At 46.7% G+C, this 19,119-nt stretch overlaps 1 protein-coding gene across 19 annotated transcripts in view; it reads right to left on the bottom strand.

Moving 5' to 3' along the window:
• The window catches only part of NAV2 (neuron navigator 2), a 706,640-nt gene that overhangs the window by 154,721 nt on the left and 532,800 nt on the right, over positions 1-19,119 (bottom strand). For all 19 annotated transcript variants that reach the window (XR_011541254.1, XM_070624490.1, XM_070624493.1 and 16 more), the window contains 2 exons: positions 9,072-10,173; positions 3,913-4,025 (listed from right to left, as the gene is read on the bottom strand). Coding sequence is in view for 18 of the 19 variants with exons in the window: in XM_070624490.1 (XP_070480591.1) it covers positions 3,913-4,025; positions 9,072-10,173 (1,215 nt within the window). In the remaining variant the exon portion in view is untranslated. The remainder of the gene's footprint in view (positions 1-3,912; positions 4,026-9,071; positions 10,174-19,119) is intronic.

The following is a 19,119-nucleotide window of genomic DNA, read 5'->3' as shown; positions in this document are numbered from 1 at the left end:
CCCAGGAGAACCAGGCCACACCAAGCCAGGAAAGCCATGTGCCCTCTCAGAGCAGCCTCGCCTAGCATTCCCCAGCTATTCTGTTTTGACGGGCTTGCCCAGGGAGGAAGAAAAGAGCACAAACCACAGTAACGATTAAAGGAATCAAACATCTTTCTCTCAGAGCCATTTCAGGGAGGGCTGAGAAGACCGAAGAACCATAATCAAGGGTCTTTAAAAGCGTGTGACTATTTCGAGTGTTGAGCAACAATTTTAAAGAAATCTCCATACAGAACATAGTACACATGGGCAACAGCAAGTAAAACTTACATTGGACACTAAGGAGAACTTGCAGCAACTGTCATTAATAGGAAAACAGGCAGCTAAGAAATGTCATAGATTCACTTTCCTTCTGAGACAGATAATTTCCTTAGGTTGTTCTCGGCATGCTGGTGCGTAGGAGCTGGGGGCCGGATTGAACAATAGATACGTCATTTTATGGAGGAAACTGGCTATAGCAAAGCCATCCTTGAAAATGCAAGTGTTTTCAATTTTACCCCTCTTTTCAACCAAAAGAAATTTGGAAGGCATTTTTCTCTTATCTGAAATGTGGTCAAACTTGCATTTCCCACCCAATTCTTTAAAACACATACAGGTACGTATGTGTTTTTAACTGAAAGCAGTGATGAATGTCTACTTTACCTCCCCTTAGTGGCCTTGGAGGAACGTAATCACATCTATCTCTTGCGCCATCAATTAAATATCTTTTATTGCCAGTTTGGCCACATTTCATCTGTGTCAGGCTGCCCAAAAGGCACCGACCTTTGACAGCTCTAGGACCTGTAGTGAATGTTTATAGGAAACTGGGTCTAGGCACAAGTTTTCAAATTACCTTCGTTAACTAAATCACACACAAGCTGTATAATAATTATATTTCTTTACCCATGTCTCTATTAATGACGTATTTACCTGTTAACCCTCCTTTAGAATTTCAGAGATCTCTGAGATGGGATGGTATCTCACCTTCACTTTTGCTAACACTCCCCCCCGCCACACACACATTTTTATAGGTGCCCAAGAAATATTTATCATTCAAAAGACATCTAGTCTGCACAGGGTTGAAGGAAAAGCATGGATTTTGCATGCCGGCAAATAGAAGTTTGCATCGTGGCATTGTCACTCATTAGCCAGTTGACCTGGGATAGGTCACGTATCCTCTCTGAACTTCATCTGTAAAATGGGGATAAACCTTCCCCTCAGAGGGCTGGGAGGAGGATCAGATGGAAGGACACGTGATACACCTGGCAGGAAGTGAAGGCTTGCTGAATTCCAGCGTCCTGGGGTCCCGCTGGGGACGTTTGCTCCCCGCAGAGTCCTACATACACCAGATTCCAATGTAGAAATGCAGCCAGTAATGCACCTGCCTTGCTTAGGTGATTATGTTCTAAACTGTCAAGTTTGCTTCCTTGGAGGATGGACTGAGTGTAAGAGTTTCCCACCAACTCACAGCTGAACAAAATAAAATCACAACCATGCTCCGACGGACACAGCAGGGCCCTCTCAGCTCAGATGCTGAGTTGGTGAGAATTGAGTAAGCGCTCCCGTGGCTACCTGCGGCTCTCTTGCCTTTGGCCAAGGGCAGCCCTCCCTCGAGCCACCACCGGTCATGATGAAGAGAACACCTTATCCTGACCCAACAGGGCTGGGCGTGGAGATGTCAGGGTGTTACAAAAGAAACAAGAAAGACCCTGGGATTTTCACTTGAAAGAGGGAGGCTAAGGGAGGCTAACGGACATGCTGCCACATGGAAAAGAATGGAAATTATCTGTGGGCTTCAGGAGGCTGGATTATATCCAGTGACTAGATATGTAAGAATAAAGAACTTCGTTACCAGTTAAAGCCAACAAAACATGGAAGAGCTGCCTTACAAAGGAATAGCCTTCCTGTCATAAGAAATATTCCAGCAGAGACTGAAAGACGATACGCCAGTGAAGGACAGAAGGGATTCATGGCCCAGATAATAAACAGGAGCATGTGGTTCCCTCTAACTCTACACTCCAAACTGCACCGTCTCCACTGTAATGCCTTGTAAGTGGCAAAGCACCATGGGAAAATCCACCTAATTTGCATAAGCAAGGGGAAAAACTAAGGAACTGATCAGACAGTCTCACCAATGTCCATTTCTAAATACACCCACCATTCATTGTCATTTCAAGGGGTTGGCTGCAGACAAGTTAAATTCAACCTCGTGCTACTGTGTAGTCTCTCCATAAAATAATTGACAGTACAATCACACATGTGGTTTCTACTGCTTGAACGTCACGACAAGTCATCCCAATTGAGAAGTCTTCATTAGCAACCAACACCACTTGACTTAATACCACCGAGTGCTTGATCAGGCACAACTGACTGCAGTCTGTTCCCCCAAACCAGCGGACAGCATCCCAGGCTTTCTGGGCTCTGACTCGCTTAGAGTCCTGATGCAGAAGAGACACGGGAGAAAAAGAAAAACTAGTGAAAGATCATAGGCTGCAATCTGTCACTCTGAAGTTCAGTGTTAGGCGGAATGTTCTCTGGCTGCTGCCTGTGCTTTTCAAACGTGCATTTTGCTGAGCCTCAGTGTCGGACACAAATCCACACTCCTCCGGAGGACACACATCTGATACTCGGCGGGCTCTGAAGCACCGGCCCCGCTCTTTTGATGTGTGCACATAAGAACACGACCTGGAATGTGCGTGGAGACCTGAGCAGTCACCTGAACTCCACATCCTTCTCCTCAAAGCTGGCCTGTTTCCTGTGCTATCATGTCCTCACATGCAAAGAGCTACAAACCTTGGCGAGAAGGAAACATAAAATCAATCCCAAATGTGGGGCCCTGAACGAGTGCAAGATGGATCACTTACAAATGGCTTGGAACCTCTCTGCCCCGGTGCTGTGCCAGCCAGCAGAACCAGAAGGAAATAGTTAAATCACTCAGATGCTCTGAAATTAATACTCAGAGCTAATAGGGAGATGGGTAAGATTGGGGCTGCAGACCAATTCCACAACTGTAACGTGGCCATTAAAATGGTGTGGTCATGGATATTGAGTCTAATAAATGGATTTTAAACACAAATTCAATTTTTAACCCAACTCTGGAAGTGGTAAGATATGAGAAGAATAATGCAGCCACTGCTAAATATGTGGTTTACCACTTGCCTCCCTGATTAGAAGTTGCTGGAAGGCAGGGCACAGCAATGGGGAATGGGGAAAAGAGATAGAGAAGGTGCTAACTCAGAATGCACTGCAGGAGGCATTCTAACTCAGATGCCAGCTTTCGTTCTTTAAATTAAGAACGTGACAGGATAACATTAATAGGTGAATATTTGTGGAATTAACTATATGACAACTGTGGATGTTATGTTTTTATACCATGCCCCCTTCAGTCACCATTATGTAGGTTATACTTAAAATTTAGATTTTGTTTGTTTTTGGTAAAAGAAGCATGCTATAATCTTCCCAATTAATGGAGGATGTTAAGAACACATTTTCAATCAGTGCTTCCATACAGGACATAAAAAAGTCAATATTTTAGAGTTCCACCTCTTGTTGGAAAGCAACTTATCTGAAGAGTAAACAAGAGATTCAAAGTGAAGTGTCAGGGTGGCCCAGAGCCTCTACATGAACAAAATGGAATTTATCTTAAAACAGGGTTTGCCAACAGGTAAGAGACCCATTTACAATTCTGGGGAGTAGATTGTGTGTGAGAAAAAAACAGGGAAGAAAGAGAAGAAGGAAAATCGTAAGAAAAAAGGGAAAATAAGTTGGTTTAGCTCATCAATCAATGCAACAGTAAAACATCTGCAAATCAAGCTGGGTCGGTGCCTTCCAGCAGGCGGTTGCACAGGAGGCCTCGTCACCAGTAGACACGGAACTTCTGGGCTCCATACTCACCGGTGAGTTCTTCCAGAGCAGGCTGTCCACTCTTGGTGTAGTGGCTGGGCTCCATGCTCACACCCGCTGAGCTGGACTCGGCAGTCACATTCCCTTCGGTGTCTGTCTGGGACCTTCACACAAACCAAACAGACAGCGTATCACGAGCAGCACCTACCACATCCGGACCACTGTGGTCTGACCACAGCACCCACCACCACCTCCTTCAGCAAGAAGCTTCAGAAAAGAGCAGACCAGCAGACTGATGCTAAATAATTCATCGGCGCACGTGAAGCAATGTCCTAGAAACAGACAGAGCCATCGAAGTGTAAAAGATGAAATATTCATTGTCCAAACGGAGGGTCTGCAATCCCTCACTGGGGAGTGCTTCTCTGACTCCCCAGCAGGGAGCTGGGTCCAGCCAGAACAATGCTGGAGAGGACTGGGTGGTTTGGATCATTTAACCTATGCCAAAGAGCACAATTCTAAGTAACCAGCAATGCCAGCAAGTCAAGCATAAAGATGACTCCATTGACAGCCCCCACGGCTCCCGCCAACCTCCCTGACACGGCTCTCTGAAAAAGATGACTGTAAAACTAGTCAGGAGTGGGTGCCAAGCAGGTGTGTCTGCCCTCTGGGTCTCTGATTCAGAGCTCAGATCTTCTGACATGAAAGGTGCCATTGATCATTCTTTCAACACTTGACTGAAATCTGTACTTCCCCAAACCTTCTCCATGCTCTTATTTGTCAAGCAAATCAAGGCAACTGCTTCATGCAATGGGTTCTTGCCTCAACTACTTCTGCTCACTTAGGCACGGCATGCAAATACATAATTACACTCAGATGCAGAACCCTGGGTGTAACATTATTAATTCATTAGCATCCTGAGCTCATTCAACCAGATTGCACTCTCTAAGAAAGCATTTGCCAAGAATGTGTGTTGTCTTAAATGTGGGGGATGTACTGATAAACCTCGTCATCCATCCATTCTTCCCCGCTTTGCCCTCCTACTGCAGCCATCAGTTTCTAATTCCTGTAATCTCTACCCACAAAGGCTTTTCATCCTCCCAGTGCTCCTCTCCATGCCCTGGCCGGAATCCACACTCTCACCATCTCTGCCAAGGCCCTCCAAGTACGCTGCCTCCAGCCTGGAGGGTGGGAATGGCAGCTAGGTGTGGGGACCAGCCCACAGATTCATTCTCATTGGTCTGTGGAGTATTTTAAAGCTTTTGAATCAGTTTCAGCATTTAAAAATTTGGAGATTTCACAAGAAATATCTGGATTCCTGCTCTCTCTCTTTCTCTTTTCTTTACTTTCAGAAAAATGAGAAAGTCTAGAAAGACTGAGCTCACGTTCTTGCAGGGTGCCACCTGCTGGTGTTAAGTGGTGGCTGCTCCCTCTAGAGAGGAGGAGTTTCCTCTGCCACAGTCCCACGCATCCTGAGCTACTCATTTGTATCTTGTTTTGGGGCTCAATTAGGCATCTGAATCCATGATCTCTGCTCTAGGCTGTTCCTAGATCTGGTCCACCCCCCACACCATCCTCCACTGATCTCTTTGACCTTCTGATTAAAGGGCTTCAATGGTTCCCCCTGCCCACAGAATAAGGTCTAAAGTCTTCACTGTGGTAGAAGAGGCCCTACATTATGGGATTCTACCTTCCTTCCTTTCCAGCCCCATCTCCTCCACTCCTGCCCTGTATACACAGCCCTACCTGCGTTCCACTCACATGTAGCTTCTCTCCACTCCCAGATCATACTATGTTCTTAGCAGAAACGTCTTTGTAGTTACTAGACCTCTGCCTAAAGGCCCTTCTCTCTTCTTCCTTTATTTATTCCTATTCTGCCTGTAAGACACAGTTCCCATGCTACCTTGGCCTGGAAGCCTTCCCCCAGTCCGCCAGCTGACCGCCCCACCTCTGGTGTGCTTCCACAGCACTCTCCTTATTTTCCAATGCCTGTTTATTATAATACGACCTAGTTAATAAATCTTCCCTCAATGAGACAGACCTCTAAAGGCAAAGACTGGCTCTTTGGACGTGTGCACATAAGAACACGGTCCGTTCAAATTCACACGCCAAGCAGGCACTCAGTCAAGGCAAGGTGAACAGATAGGTGAGAAATTTTTAAGTCTAGAAAGATGCTGGGTCCTGGAAGGAACATTAGAGGTGGAGTCTGAACACCAAGCCGGCTGCAGGTCTGGAGCCCAGAACTTGATTGACAGCTGTGCACATCTGCGTTAGCTGCTTCACCTCTGTGACCCTCAGGGCCCTCTTCCGTATAGTAGGGGACGACAACAGCGACCTCCCCTTGCTGCTACAGAAATCACATATGATACGACACAAAAGCACTCAGTAACGTGTAGAGATAGAGGTGCTCAGTGTTACTTCTGAACCCATAAATAGAATTCATTCTGCGTGATTTAAAAAAATGATTTACCTTCCTTTTGTCTCTTGGTAACATCGCTAACATGGAGAGACTCAGGGGGGAGCATTGTAAGTTACATACAGTGAGCCATCAATTTTAGAGCACAGAGGGAGTCTAAACCATTTTTTTAAACCCTCTAATCTAGTCCAACCTCCTCACTTCACAGATGAAGATAATAAGGCTCAGAGAGAGGCAGAGATTTAGAGTCAAGACTGTTTCATGGTTAACAGCTCGGTCCCTCTAGTGAGATAGACTTGGGTTTCAACACTGCTCTTCTAGCTATTAGCTCTGTGACTTAGAGCAAGTTATTTAATTAAGACTGTTTGCTCACCTACAGAATGGGGATAAAAAAGATAGCTAGGGGCCGGCCGGGTGGCGCAGCAGTTAAGTGCACGTGTTCTGCTTCGGTGCCCAGGGTTCGCTGGTTTGGATCCCGGGTGCAGACGTGGCACCACTTGGCAAGCCATGCTGTGGTAGGCGTCCCACATATAAAGTAGAGGAAGATGGGCATGGATGTTAGCTCAGGGCCAGCTTTCCTCAGCAAAAAGAGGAGGATTGGCAGATGTTAGCTCAGGGCTAATCTTCTTCTTCTTCTTCAAGAATGACTAAATGAACGAAGGCATGAACAGCCCTTAGCTGAGTCTCTGCACACACCTAGTGCATGCTCACCAGCTGTTCCTGTAGCCAGGTCCCGGACCACGCAGGGAGTCACCAGCTAATAAAGACAGAGCCTAGCGGTCCTGACTCCTATCCCAGTGCTCCCCTTTCCAGGCTCTCCCCTGGCTCACCTAAAGAGGAAGGCACTTCAGAGGGAGGGTCCAGGAGGACATCACACCAGGTGAGCATTAACGTTAAAATGCAGCTTGGCGGCTGTCTCCCTCCTCCTATTAGTCAGACATTTGCTCTTTATCATTAAGAAATTTTCCTCTCACGGAAAAACTTGACTTTTTTTTTTTTTTTTTTAAAAACAGGGATTAAATATTTTACAATCTTTCAAATGGTTACAGCCAAAAAACAAGGGAGGAAGGAGTGGGATTGATCAAAGACTGTCATATATTTTAATTTTGAAAATGCAAATCAAGAATCTGTGAAGAGTCATTTGAATATGCATTACCTCAAGACTATTAATGTTCTTGGAATGATGAGAACTTCACGGGGAGCAATTGGGTGCCTCCACGCTTCGAACAACTGCATTAGACGCCCTGCACGCAGCTGGCACTGAGTCACTTCCAAGCCTTGGCTCTATTCTCAGGACTGTGAGCTGAGCTGATGACTTGATTTAATAAAAAGATGACTGTCTTTCAATTAAAAAGTTTGGGTGTGACCCTCACTGAAAGGGGAGGGTGAGCAGAGGAAAAGGGAGAAGGGACCTTTCTTCACAGGTTGGACCTGGTGGGCATTACTCTGAAATCCCTCATGCCAGACTTTCCACCAGCTCCTGGCAGGAATGGTAACAGAACCCACTAGAACACAACTCAGGCAGGGAGTGGGGGGATAGCTAATTGTTTGGGGAACAACATAAGCAGAAGCTGAGAGTCTGGGGATGAGCCTGTGCATACGAGCAGGCCTATAAGTGTACGTGCATATGGGCGTCTGCATGTTAAATCTGAATGTGTACTTGCGTCCATACTTACATGTGACTGTCAACGTATGTCCACACCCAGGGTTGTACGAGTGCGTGTACACAATTGCACATGTGTAGGGACTTAGGGTAAGAGGTGTAAAATGAGTGCCCGGACTACCACATTCAGTCTTAGGCCCCTCTTGCTACGTAGAGCTATCAGTTGTCATTCAACTGTGCAGTGTGGCCAAACGCACCACACGTGTCCAGCACACGACCAAGCTGACTACTGTGAGCAAAGCTCTGGGACCCCCTCAGGAGCAGTGCTCGGGGAGCTTCCACCTGCCTGGAGAGGACTTATCCTCATGCAACAAGTAGCACCTGGAGCCAGGGTCCTCCTTTCTGCAAAAGGTGGGCGGTGCAGGCTGAGCACCCCTCACAGGCCAGAACCCCACAGAGCAAGCAGCACCTGGCTCCACACGGGCTCCATGGTCCTGTGGATGTGTCATCAGAGACAGAGACCGAGGGACCGGTAATAGACAGAAGGATGGAGTCAGCCACAAACACCCAGACTTGTCCTCGATACAGCCTCAGTTCTTTCGTTCTTCTAGAGCTGATCCGTCCTTACCACTACTCTTCTCTCTCACCCACCCTCCCCCCAGAAACTCCCAGCACACAGCAGGGACTGGGAAGATACTTTATACGTGTGACACGGTAAGAAACTGCGAGGCTCTGGAAGCTCAAGATGCATGCCTCTGAGAGAAGCAGCCTCGGTCATGCAGCAAAGCGGTCTTTGCGTCTTCCATTTTTACAGTACATTCAGATGTGTTGGGACTGATGCTGGAGCTAGCTGAGTGATACCAAACCACCCTTCACGCATCTGCTCCTGCAGATGCGGCTGTTTCCCAAACACCCCCGGGCCCCCACGTGCCCCTGGAATCCTACTTATCCCAGGGTCAGCTCACATTTACGTCCTCTTGAGCTTTCTCCGACCTCCCTCACGCCACACTGTATTAACCATTCCCTCTAGTACACTGCATGCACCTCTGACAGGAGCTTATCCCATGGTACCTTAGCTGTTTGCGTAAACATTCCTGGAGGGCAGCCCTGAGCCCGCCCTCAAAGACCTAGAATCCACCAGGAAGGCTCCTGTGCCCAACAGCCCAGAAACGGCAGGCGGGTGGCCGGTCCTACCTGTACAGGAAAGGCGCGACTGTGGCAGTGTTGGGGTGGTTGTATTGCTGCTGGGGCTGAGGTAGCTGGACACTGACAGTATTGCTTCCTGTGGTCTGGGTGGTCCCAACGGACCCACTGACAGTCTGGCTGCTGATGCTGTGGTTCAGGGTGGTTCCGCCTGGGCCTTTTCCTTCCGAGGACGCCAGGCTGGAGGAGGAACTGGAGTGTCTGCCGTCCAGCTGGGGCTTCTGCTGGGGGAGCCCCGAGCTCGGCTTCCCACCCCGGCTCCGCTCCCCCTCCTTGGGAGGGGCGGGGGCACTTGGGGACTTCGCGGGCACGCTCTTCATCCCTGGTTTTGGTATTCCACTGTGGGGAGGGGCCGTGGCCTCCTTCTTGGCACTGCTGAGCTTCCCCCCTTTGGGGATGAAGCTGGCGATCTTGGAGGACTTTTTTGGCATCTCGGTCACGGCCGCCCCAATGGGGTCTTCCTTCGGCCCCTCTTTGAGGTCCACCCTCTCAGTCACAGAGGCTCTCTTGGCGAGGTCCTTGCTTTTCTCCTTTTCCTTCTCCCGCTGCTGTTTCTCCTTTTCCTTCTCATTGCCTTTCGGGGAACTCTTCTTGGTGGTCAGCGCCCGGCTGAACGTTCTCTGGGCGATGCCCTTGAGCGCAATCTTGGGACTGTTGGAGGCAGGCCCCGCCGCAGCGAGCGGGCGACCCGCCGCCTCCATCTCTTCACTCTCTTCAAAGCTGGGCAGCATCTCGAGCCGCTCACAGCTCGTGTCCCGGGAGCCCGGGCCCTCACCCGCCTTGGAAGCCCCTTTGCTGTTGAAAAGTTTTAGCTTTTCCAGCATGGACTTCTGACTGTTGGGGGCTGGCTTCATGGCTTCGGGGCTGGGCCTGGGGGCCTCGGGCACGGGCTGCTTGACCGAGAGCACGGCGGCCGTGGCACTGTGCTTCACGCTGACCGACTTGCTGCGCCAAGGCTTGCAGGCGGCGCCAGGCTGGGGGATGGCTGAGGCGGCGCCCACGTTAGCCGGAGCCGAGGGGCCGCCGCTCTCGGAAGAGGCAGGTGCATGCTCGCTCATTCCGGGGTGGGGGGAGGCTGGGCTTGCCGATGGCTCTGCAGAGAGGGGAAGAGAAGGGAACCTGAGTTACACCTGTGGACCTGCACTGAAGACAAAGGAGGGTTGGCTGGGGTCACACAGCCAGTCACTCCCAACCGGAACGCCATACAGCTCCATCACCCGCTTGGTGCATTCTCTGTGGTTCAATTTTAAATTCTACCTTGACTTCCTCCTGCTCTCTATCACGCACAGTTCACATCCCCCCTACCCCAATCACGTTTTGGGGTGTGCTGTGCAAATGCACACTGATCTTAACATCAACAGGCATGAAGCACAACTAAGCACGTAAATTTATGGAAAAACAAACAAAAGTTCACACTGCCACCATGGTGGTGTAAGAAAGATGTAGGAAATATCTATTGTTTTGAGTTATTCAACCCACAACCCCATTTCCCAGTTATGCCAAACAATTGAGCATTATCCAACTTTAAGAAACATTAAAGAGACGTTAAAAGAAAAGAGACAACAAAATAGAGAAGAGAGACCATATATAATCTTTACAGAAGAATAATTACCCACAGAACTTGCTACACGCTATCAAAGCATAGAAGTTTTTCTGTGTTGGCACTTTTAAAGAGTTACAAACATGATTCAGGCTGGACTTAAAATAGACTTCTCAGCTTAAGAGTGTAAACTGTGCACGTGGCTTCACTGTAGGCAGGAAAACACGCAGGTTATCTGAAAGTCAAGCCTTTCCCCTGGTGCTCAGGAGTGTTTCCCCAGCCAGACTCCTTTCTCAGAAAAGCCTCAAAATATGTCCAAACTAGAACCAGAGCTATTCTGGGAAGAGTGGGTTCCAAACTGGAGTTCTGCTAGCCACCCAGGAGGCCCAGATCACAGAGATGCAATCGGCAGCTCCCTGCTTCAGGCAGTGCCAGAACTGTGCAGCGCGATCCCATGGCAGGGCAGCTGCCAGAGAGAGCGGCAGGGGAGGCACACGCCCCCACCCACGCCCCGAGCCCACCCGGTGCTCGTGACAGACAGGAGGCAGCCCTTCAGCCCCCAGAGAGCACGTCCCCATCTGCAAAGTCACGATGCCACGACTTACCTAGAGGCAGCCACTTTCTCCCACAACGACACCCTAGGAAGAATCCTCCAACTGAAGAGGCTGCCCTTCCAATTGTCACAAGTGTTTTCGGTTAAACTGCTCATGTTTCTAATTAACTTTTGTCATCCGCAACTGCTCCAGTGCCCAGAAGCCTGGCGGGATTAACGGCTGCTTCTTCTGCCTTTTTTTTTTTTTTCTTTAATACCTATGTTCCGCTGCCTTCTAGCAACAGAGTAAACTGTATATAGAGCGGCTTTTTATGATTTAAACGTCAACGGCCGCCCAGGCGGAGTGAAGGCAGCCGCTGTGTGGGACACGAGCGCCGTGCAGAGAGCTCCCGGCAGCGGGACTGCCTCCCTTCACCCTCAACGGCTCGGGGAAGCCGCAGAGCCAGGGTGATCCAAAGCAGACCTCCCAATGTTTTAAAACACATACATCTTCCTGACTTACTGGGGATTTGGGCTGGAGGGGGCTGCTGCACAGCCCTCCCTAAGGAAACTGGCCGGGTGTTGTTGGAGCTCTTCCTGCGGAGAGCTTGGAAACAGGCTCCTGCAACCCACTCGCCCACACCACCTGCCTTTCAGAGGGTCTCCTCACCCTGATGCTGCCCACGGATGGCCCCCTGGGTGTCAGGAGGTGCAGTGCCAGGCACGTCGTGAAGAGGGGCTGACTATACTCGGTTTACCAGTGAGGAAACTGAGGCAAAGAGAGGGCTGATGACTGACCCTCAATCTCACAGCTAGATGTGGACATATCTGGGATTTGAACCCAGGCCTCCTGACACAGTGCCCCTGGGCCTGCACCACGGGTACCTCCTTTGAAGAAGAATACATTTAAACAACAGGCCTTTGAATGATGAGGGTGCTTTTCAGGCATTTCTATTGCGAGGGTATGTTCATGACATCCACAGCAGCCGCGGGACAGGAGGCTCTGGGTGGAATACTGCTGACCCTCCAGTCCCGAGTCCCCCTTCTCTTAGGACAACGGCCTTCCCTGTTACTTGGGCTCTGATCTGGGGCAGAAGTAGTCATTCATTCATGCATTCAGTATATTCATTCCCATAATATCCATTCATTCGGTGAGCACCTAGCACATGCCAGACGTGGTTCTAGGCACTTGACAAAACAAAGATCTCTGCCTTCATGGAGCTGACGGTCCAGCAGGGAGGAACAGACAGTAAGGAGCTGATTAATTTCACCATTTGTTAGAAAGTAAATGCTAAAGAAAAGGGGGGTTGGGGGACCAGTTTGCAACAACATCCTTACAGGAGCTATGACATCATGTTCAGAGGGACACCCCTCTTTCCTAGAAAAGTTTTGGGAATATTCCCCACTAAGCATGAGAACATGGATCAACACAACCCTCTGCTCCCACTCATTCCTTCGAACTCCTACAAAGCTTGCTTGAAATGGTTCTGACAAGAAATGCCCCTCCCTAGCATTTCTGAGTATTTTTAACATTAATATACACAGCTGGAAATTAACCAACAACTAACCAGCTAATGTGGACTCAGAGTTAAACAGACACCGGGCTTGTCATAAGCGAAATGCACAGACTCACTGAAGACGTGTCTCCTTCAGATAAAAGGTGCAGGTGCATGGAAGGGGTCCACACAATGCAGGCAGGACGGACACGCACACTGTCACTGCTCAGGCTGTGCCAAATGGCTCCCAGAAATTCCTAATTGTCTTTTAAAAATTTTTTTTTGAGGAAGATTAGCCCTGAGCTAGTGTCTGCCACCAATCCTCCTCTTTTTGCTGAGGAAGACTGGCCCTGAGCTAACATCCGTGTCCATCTTCCTCTACTTTATATGTGGGATGTCTACCACAGCATGGCTTGCCAAGCAGTGCATAGGTCCACACCGGGGGGGAGCCTGGGCCACTAAAGCAGAACGTGTGAACTTAACTGCTGTGCCACGGGGCCAGCACCTCCTACTTGTCTTAAACCCAAGCTCAAGTGCCTTCTCCTCTGTTACACTATCTGAGGCCCTCAAGCTGAATGGACTGTCTGTTTGCATCATATGACGTTTTCCCAACTTTCTGTTTTCCTAGGACATTGTCCATACCTCCCCGGAGAAAGATTCTGGAGGGCCACTGCCTTACACCAGGCACTGGGAACACAGAGATGAACAAAATGCAGGTCCTGCCCTCTAGGAACTCACTGTCCAAAGGGGCGACAGACCTCAAAACAGAGCACAGGATCACGCAGAGGACTGTGGAGGGCTGTATGAGGCACCACGAGACCCAAGGATTAGGCGTTACTGATTCTCCCATCTGGGGAGCCTTCATGGAAGAGGTGACCCTTGAGTTGGTTGTCACGCCATGCTTCTGCTATGGGTTGGTTGGTTATTCCATAGGTCTGTGAGTTCCTCCAGGACAGACACACACTCCTCGATTCATCTCTGTGTCCCAAAGCTGTCAGCACATAGGAAATACTCAGTACACAGTTTCTGAATTGTTGGTTGGCAGTTTTGACTTTTGCAAGTCACATTTAAGGCAACAGAGACACAAGATTTGCGATTAGTCCTTAGGGTTTTCTTAAAACTTTTCAGCCTAAACTCCAGGAAAAAAACCAGGACAGGGACTCAGAGCTTCAGAATTTCTACTTGGCATTTCACTACAGGGCCTCCCTGGTTGTGAAATCATGGGGACATTTCAAGGCTACTCATTCCAGCACTTGGAGATGATTCTGAATTTGGTTTTTAGAACAGAACTTTCCTGAGTTGGGGACAGGGCATCTGAGGATCAGATCGTCAATCCTTTGTGCTTACACCATGGCCAGAAATCCCCTTAATAGTGAAGGGGGCTCCAAGTCATGAGTGGTCTTGTTCAGGTCAACTTGACACGTTTCTGTCCTTTCTAAGGTGTCACACCAGTGACCCTGGCTGAAGCGGATATTCGGGCTGCTCCTTTTTCTTTGGGAAGCAGCCATTTCTAATGCCAGGGTTCTGTGATTCCTAGCAAGAGACTTTCCTTACAAGGCTTCTGAGATGGTCAGATAAATGCAGAAGGGGTGTGGATGGGCAGGCCAAGCCTCAGGCTCTGTCACCAAGATATGCCGTTTGCCTCTCTGGGCCTCAGTCGCCCTATTTGTAAGAAAGAGGATTAGCTCTTTCTCTAGAGTCCTTTCAGCCGTTTCCATTCAAATCTCAGTGAGTCTCTGAGAGACCCTATGAGGCTGGGCCAAGAACACAGCTCTCACTCACTAAGTTCTGTCCTTACTTTGGGCTGTGACTAACAGGTGTTTCTTTATCTTCAAGCAGTCCCCCTCCACCGTTCTCTTAAGATGTTTACTAATAAAGGCAGGAGAAAACCTGGCTGAGTCAAGCTGTAGTCAACCTTGAATGAGTCACCAGTGAACTCAGAAATGCTAATATTCTAGGAAAATAAGTGTGCAATTGTGCACGTTGCTGGGGGTGTGGGGGTGAGTTCTTTAAAATTAAGAGCACTTCTTGCCCTAATAACTAACAGCCCTCGTTTCTTTTCTCCTGCATATGGACCTTTGTTAGAGCAAAGGAATCTAAGAGGGAGAAAGGAGAAAAGCATCAAGAATGTTCCGAACATCTGTATTCCTCCAACAATGCCATCGAAGTCGGTGAGATTATTGTCGATGGCACAGGGATGACATTTTTATAGTTTAAAAGTTGTATGTTTATTTTATTGCATATTAGAACAGATAACTAGTCCATATATAAATTAACAGTTTCGTGGATATTAAATGTAGATTAAAATTTGAGTTGATTTAAGGAAAACATAAAATAAATAAAAACAAAAAAAAATTAAATCTGGTTCACAGATTTGGCAAAAATCACGCAGAAAGTCTGTGAAAGACTGAGTTGTGGAAACACTGTTGCATTAAATCAAGAAATACTTATTTTACATATAAAACATATAATAAGTATTTTAGAAATACTTGCTTTACATGAAATCTATTCTTTTGGAAAATGTAATCAACCAGATAGAAATCAAATCAGAAAGCCCACATAAGGACCAGGTTCCAAACTAACGTGAAATGGCTACTTTTTAGAACTTTATTCATGTGTATTTTTTCAGCATGACATGTTGCTGAGAATGAACAGATCTGGCAATATGACCAGGCCTTGTTTAGCAAAATATAATTGAAAAAATAATAGCTTTAGCAAGTTTTTGACTACTAAACACAGTAAGAATGACACATTATGTCACACTCAATTAACATTCAAATATCCATACATAAAACTGAAAAATGCAATATATGCATTTTATATTGTAAAACATATAATTAGATATATAATTGTATATATTTATAGGTGCAATAAGCTCTGATACATTTGACTCAAGTCCGTTTTTTAAAATGCTGATCAGGGCCCCTGAACAGATTCTATGTCCCCAGACTGAGCATCACAGTTCTCAAAGATCAGCTTACAAGACTCAACCACCACCAACCGACAAACCATGGCAAGGAGGAAAAAGTCTCATTTGAAACATTGCAGACAGGATGCCTTTGAAGAAGAGAAAGGGCTTTTTTTTTTTTTTTTTTTTTTTAAGGGTTTAGGGAGAGCATTAATCCTCCAGTGGGGAGGGAAAAGTTTGGTTTTTCTGGCAACCAGCCTTAACCTTCCCTGACAGTAACCAAAATACTTTCTAAATGAAAATACTGTCTAAGGCAGATAAATAAGCATTTCTTCCTCTTTCCCTCCAGGAAGGCCAACACTGGCCACAGGTCCCTTCTGTCCCAGTCTCTTGGTTAGGGAAACGTTGGTGGTCTGGTCCCGATGCCAGCAGGCACTCAGGGAGTGTGTTCCAGGCTGGCTGATCTCAGCCCCTGTCACCGCTACTGTGACTTCAAACCTGCCCTGGGGAAGTTTCCCACCTAAATCCTCTCCAGGGTCTTCATGAAAAGGCCTGATAATCGGACCTGGGAAAATGTTGGCAATTTCCTATAATTTGTCAAGTTGTCAATCTTGTGCACTCAAATTTGTTAGGATAATTGAAACCAGTTTTTATTTCTTTTTACAGCGCGTGGACTCCAAGCACACAGGCTGGAGCTTGTCTTCAGAGTTGCTCAGGTCATTTCTCTACAGCCCTGCTGGCCACGTGAACCTCACTCCATCCATCAGTGGTTCTGCAGCATTCCTTGAGCCTGGCTGGAGGAGCCTTCTCCGCACTGTTGTGATCAGTGTCTAACATTAAGGGCATGGGCTTAAACCTAGTCTTCTCTCCAACACCCTCCCGGAGAGGATCCTTGGAGGTATGGAAAGAGGGAGAAGGAGGCATGAGAACCACAAAGGAGAGTGAGAGGGCATGGGGGGAGAGCGAGCTGGGCTGTGCTCACAAATGCTCTAAGAATCTTCTTGTGTCTACAATTCTACAGGATCCCAGGAGATCCAAGTTAGAATAAGGATGACGACTCATATAAACAAATGTTTTTAGAAAGTTGCTCTGTTAATGCAATCCCTATCAAAACCCTAGCGATGGTTTTTTTGCAGAAATAGAAAAATCCATCATAAAATTCATATGGAATCTCAAGGGACTCCGAATAACCAAAACAATCTTGAAAAAGGACAAAATTGGAGGTCTCATACTTCCTGATTTCAAAACTTACTAGAAAGCTATGGTAATCAAGTCAGTGTGGTACCGGCATTAAGACTGACATATGGGCCAGTGGACTTCACTACAGAACCCAGAAATAAACCTTTGCATATATGGTCAAAGGATTTGCAAAACTATTCAATGGGGTAAGGATGGTCCTTTCAACAAATGGTGCTGGGAAAACTGGGTATCTACATGCAAAAAAATGGAGATGGATTCTTACCTTATACCATATAAAAAAGTTAACTCAAAATGGACCAAAGATCTAAACATAAGAGCTCAAACTAGAAAACTTTTAGAAGAAAACCCAGAGCAAAAGCTTCATCACACTGGATTTGGCAATGATTTCTTGGATATGACACCAAAAGCACAGGCAAAAAATCCAAAAAGTAGAAAAGTTGGACTTCATCAAAATCAAAAACTTTTGTGCAAAGGACACTATCAAAGGAGTGAAAAAACAACCTACAGAATGGGAGAAACTACTTGTAAATCATATATGTGATAAGGAATTGATATTCAGAATATATAAAGAACTCCTTTACTCAACAACAATACAACAACCTAATTAAAAACTGGGCAAAGAACTTGAATAAACATTTCTCCAAAGAAGTTACACAAATGGCCAATACGCACATGGAAAGATGTTCAGCTTCACTAATCACTAGGGAATGCAAATCAAAACCACAATGAGATACCACTTCACACTCATTAGGAGGGTTATTACTAAAACAAAACAGAACAAAACAAAACAGAAAATAAGTGTTTGTGAGGATGTGCAGAAACTGGAATGGAACCCTTGTGCGCTACTGTGGAAATGTAAGGTGGTGCAGCCATTGTGGAAAATGGAATGCCAGTTCCTCAAAAAATTAAACAGAATATGATCCAGCAATTCCACTTCCAGGTAAATACCCAAAAGCAGTGAAAGAAGTGAAAGCAGGGACTTGCACGGATATTTGTATACCCATGTTCATAGCAGCGTAACTCACAATAGCCAAAGGTGGAAACAACCCAAGTGTCCATCAATGGATGGATAAACAATGGCTATTGTTTGGATAAACGAATGGATGAACTAAATGTGGTATATGCATACAATGGAATATTAATTCACCCTTCAAAAGGAAGGACATTCTGACAGATGCTACAACATGGATGAACCTTGAAGACATTACGCTAAGAGAAATGAGCCAGTCATAAAAGGACAAATATTGTATGATTCCACTCATTAGAGGTATCTAGAGTAGTCAAATTCACAGTGACAGAAAGTAGAATGGCGGTTGTCAGGGGCTGGGGAGAAGAGGAGGAAATGGGGAGTTCATGTTTAATGGGTATAGAATTTCAGGTGAGGAAGATGAAAAGTGATGGAGATGGATGATGATGGTTGCATAACAATGTGAATGTAGTTCATGTCACAGAACTGTACATTTTTAAATGCCTAAAATGGTAAATATTGTATTATGCATATATTATCCCAATTTTACAAAAGGACTGCATTCAGCTGCAAGTAACGGAATTCTGACCCCACGCCCTAAACAGGTGAGGGGTTCACTATTTATTTCCAGTGCTTAGCATAGGGCCTGGCACACACTTAGGGCTCAATAAATGTTTGTTAAATCTATATAAAAAAAGTTTCTCTGTTAGTTTGATGGTTAATGAATCACATGAAATTATATAGTTTTGAGTATTACTTTCTTTGTACTATTTTATTCTAGCTTGAAAAAAGCAACTTCTGCTTCGAAGCAATAGTGATCCTTTTCAGCAAACTCTAGCAGGCTAGCAAGTTATACCACTTGCTTCTTCCCTCCCAAACTGGCCATCACTGACTCTCTGGTTTGGCACGTTCCTCTGACTGGATCCCTCACTGCCTCCCATCCACACTGGACCTTAGCCCCCAGTCTACCTCCCATGCCATTCCCTCTAGGAAACCTCCAGAACCCCCAAACCAGAGGCCCTCTCTTTCCATCTAAAGAGCCATAAGGCTCTGTTGGGACTTCTCTGGGGTCCCCACTACCTGCTGCCCTGTGCTGTGGTTAGCAGTTATACTCAGCTTACTTATAAGAATGGCTGATGCACTACTAGGTGCCAAAAATGATTCCCGGAAAACTCAATAAACAAATAAAAACTATTACTCACATTGGACCCCTCCACATGACTCAAAATTAAGATCAGGTTGCCTGGCTTTCCCCTCTTGGCTAACCATGCCAGCTCTCTCTAAAGATAAGCGAACTCAAAAGACTAGAAACCTTGGTGATGCTTTTAATGCTTTTTCTTCTATGAATGGTGGAAATTTTGCTGTACTGGGTCACTGAAAAGGTCATGTACAAACA

This window comes from Equus przewalskii, chromosome 6 (assembly GCF_037783145.1).
Source record: "Equus przewalskii isolate Varuska chromosome 6, EquPr2, whole genome shotgun sequence".
In the NCBI taxonomy this organism is placed as follows: domain Eukaryota; kingdom Metazoa; phylum Chordata; class Mammalia; order Perissodactyla; family Equidae; genus Equus; species Equus przewalskii.
This window is presented reverse-complemented; position numbering and strand designations above follow the sequence as displayed.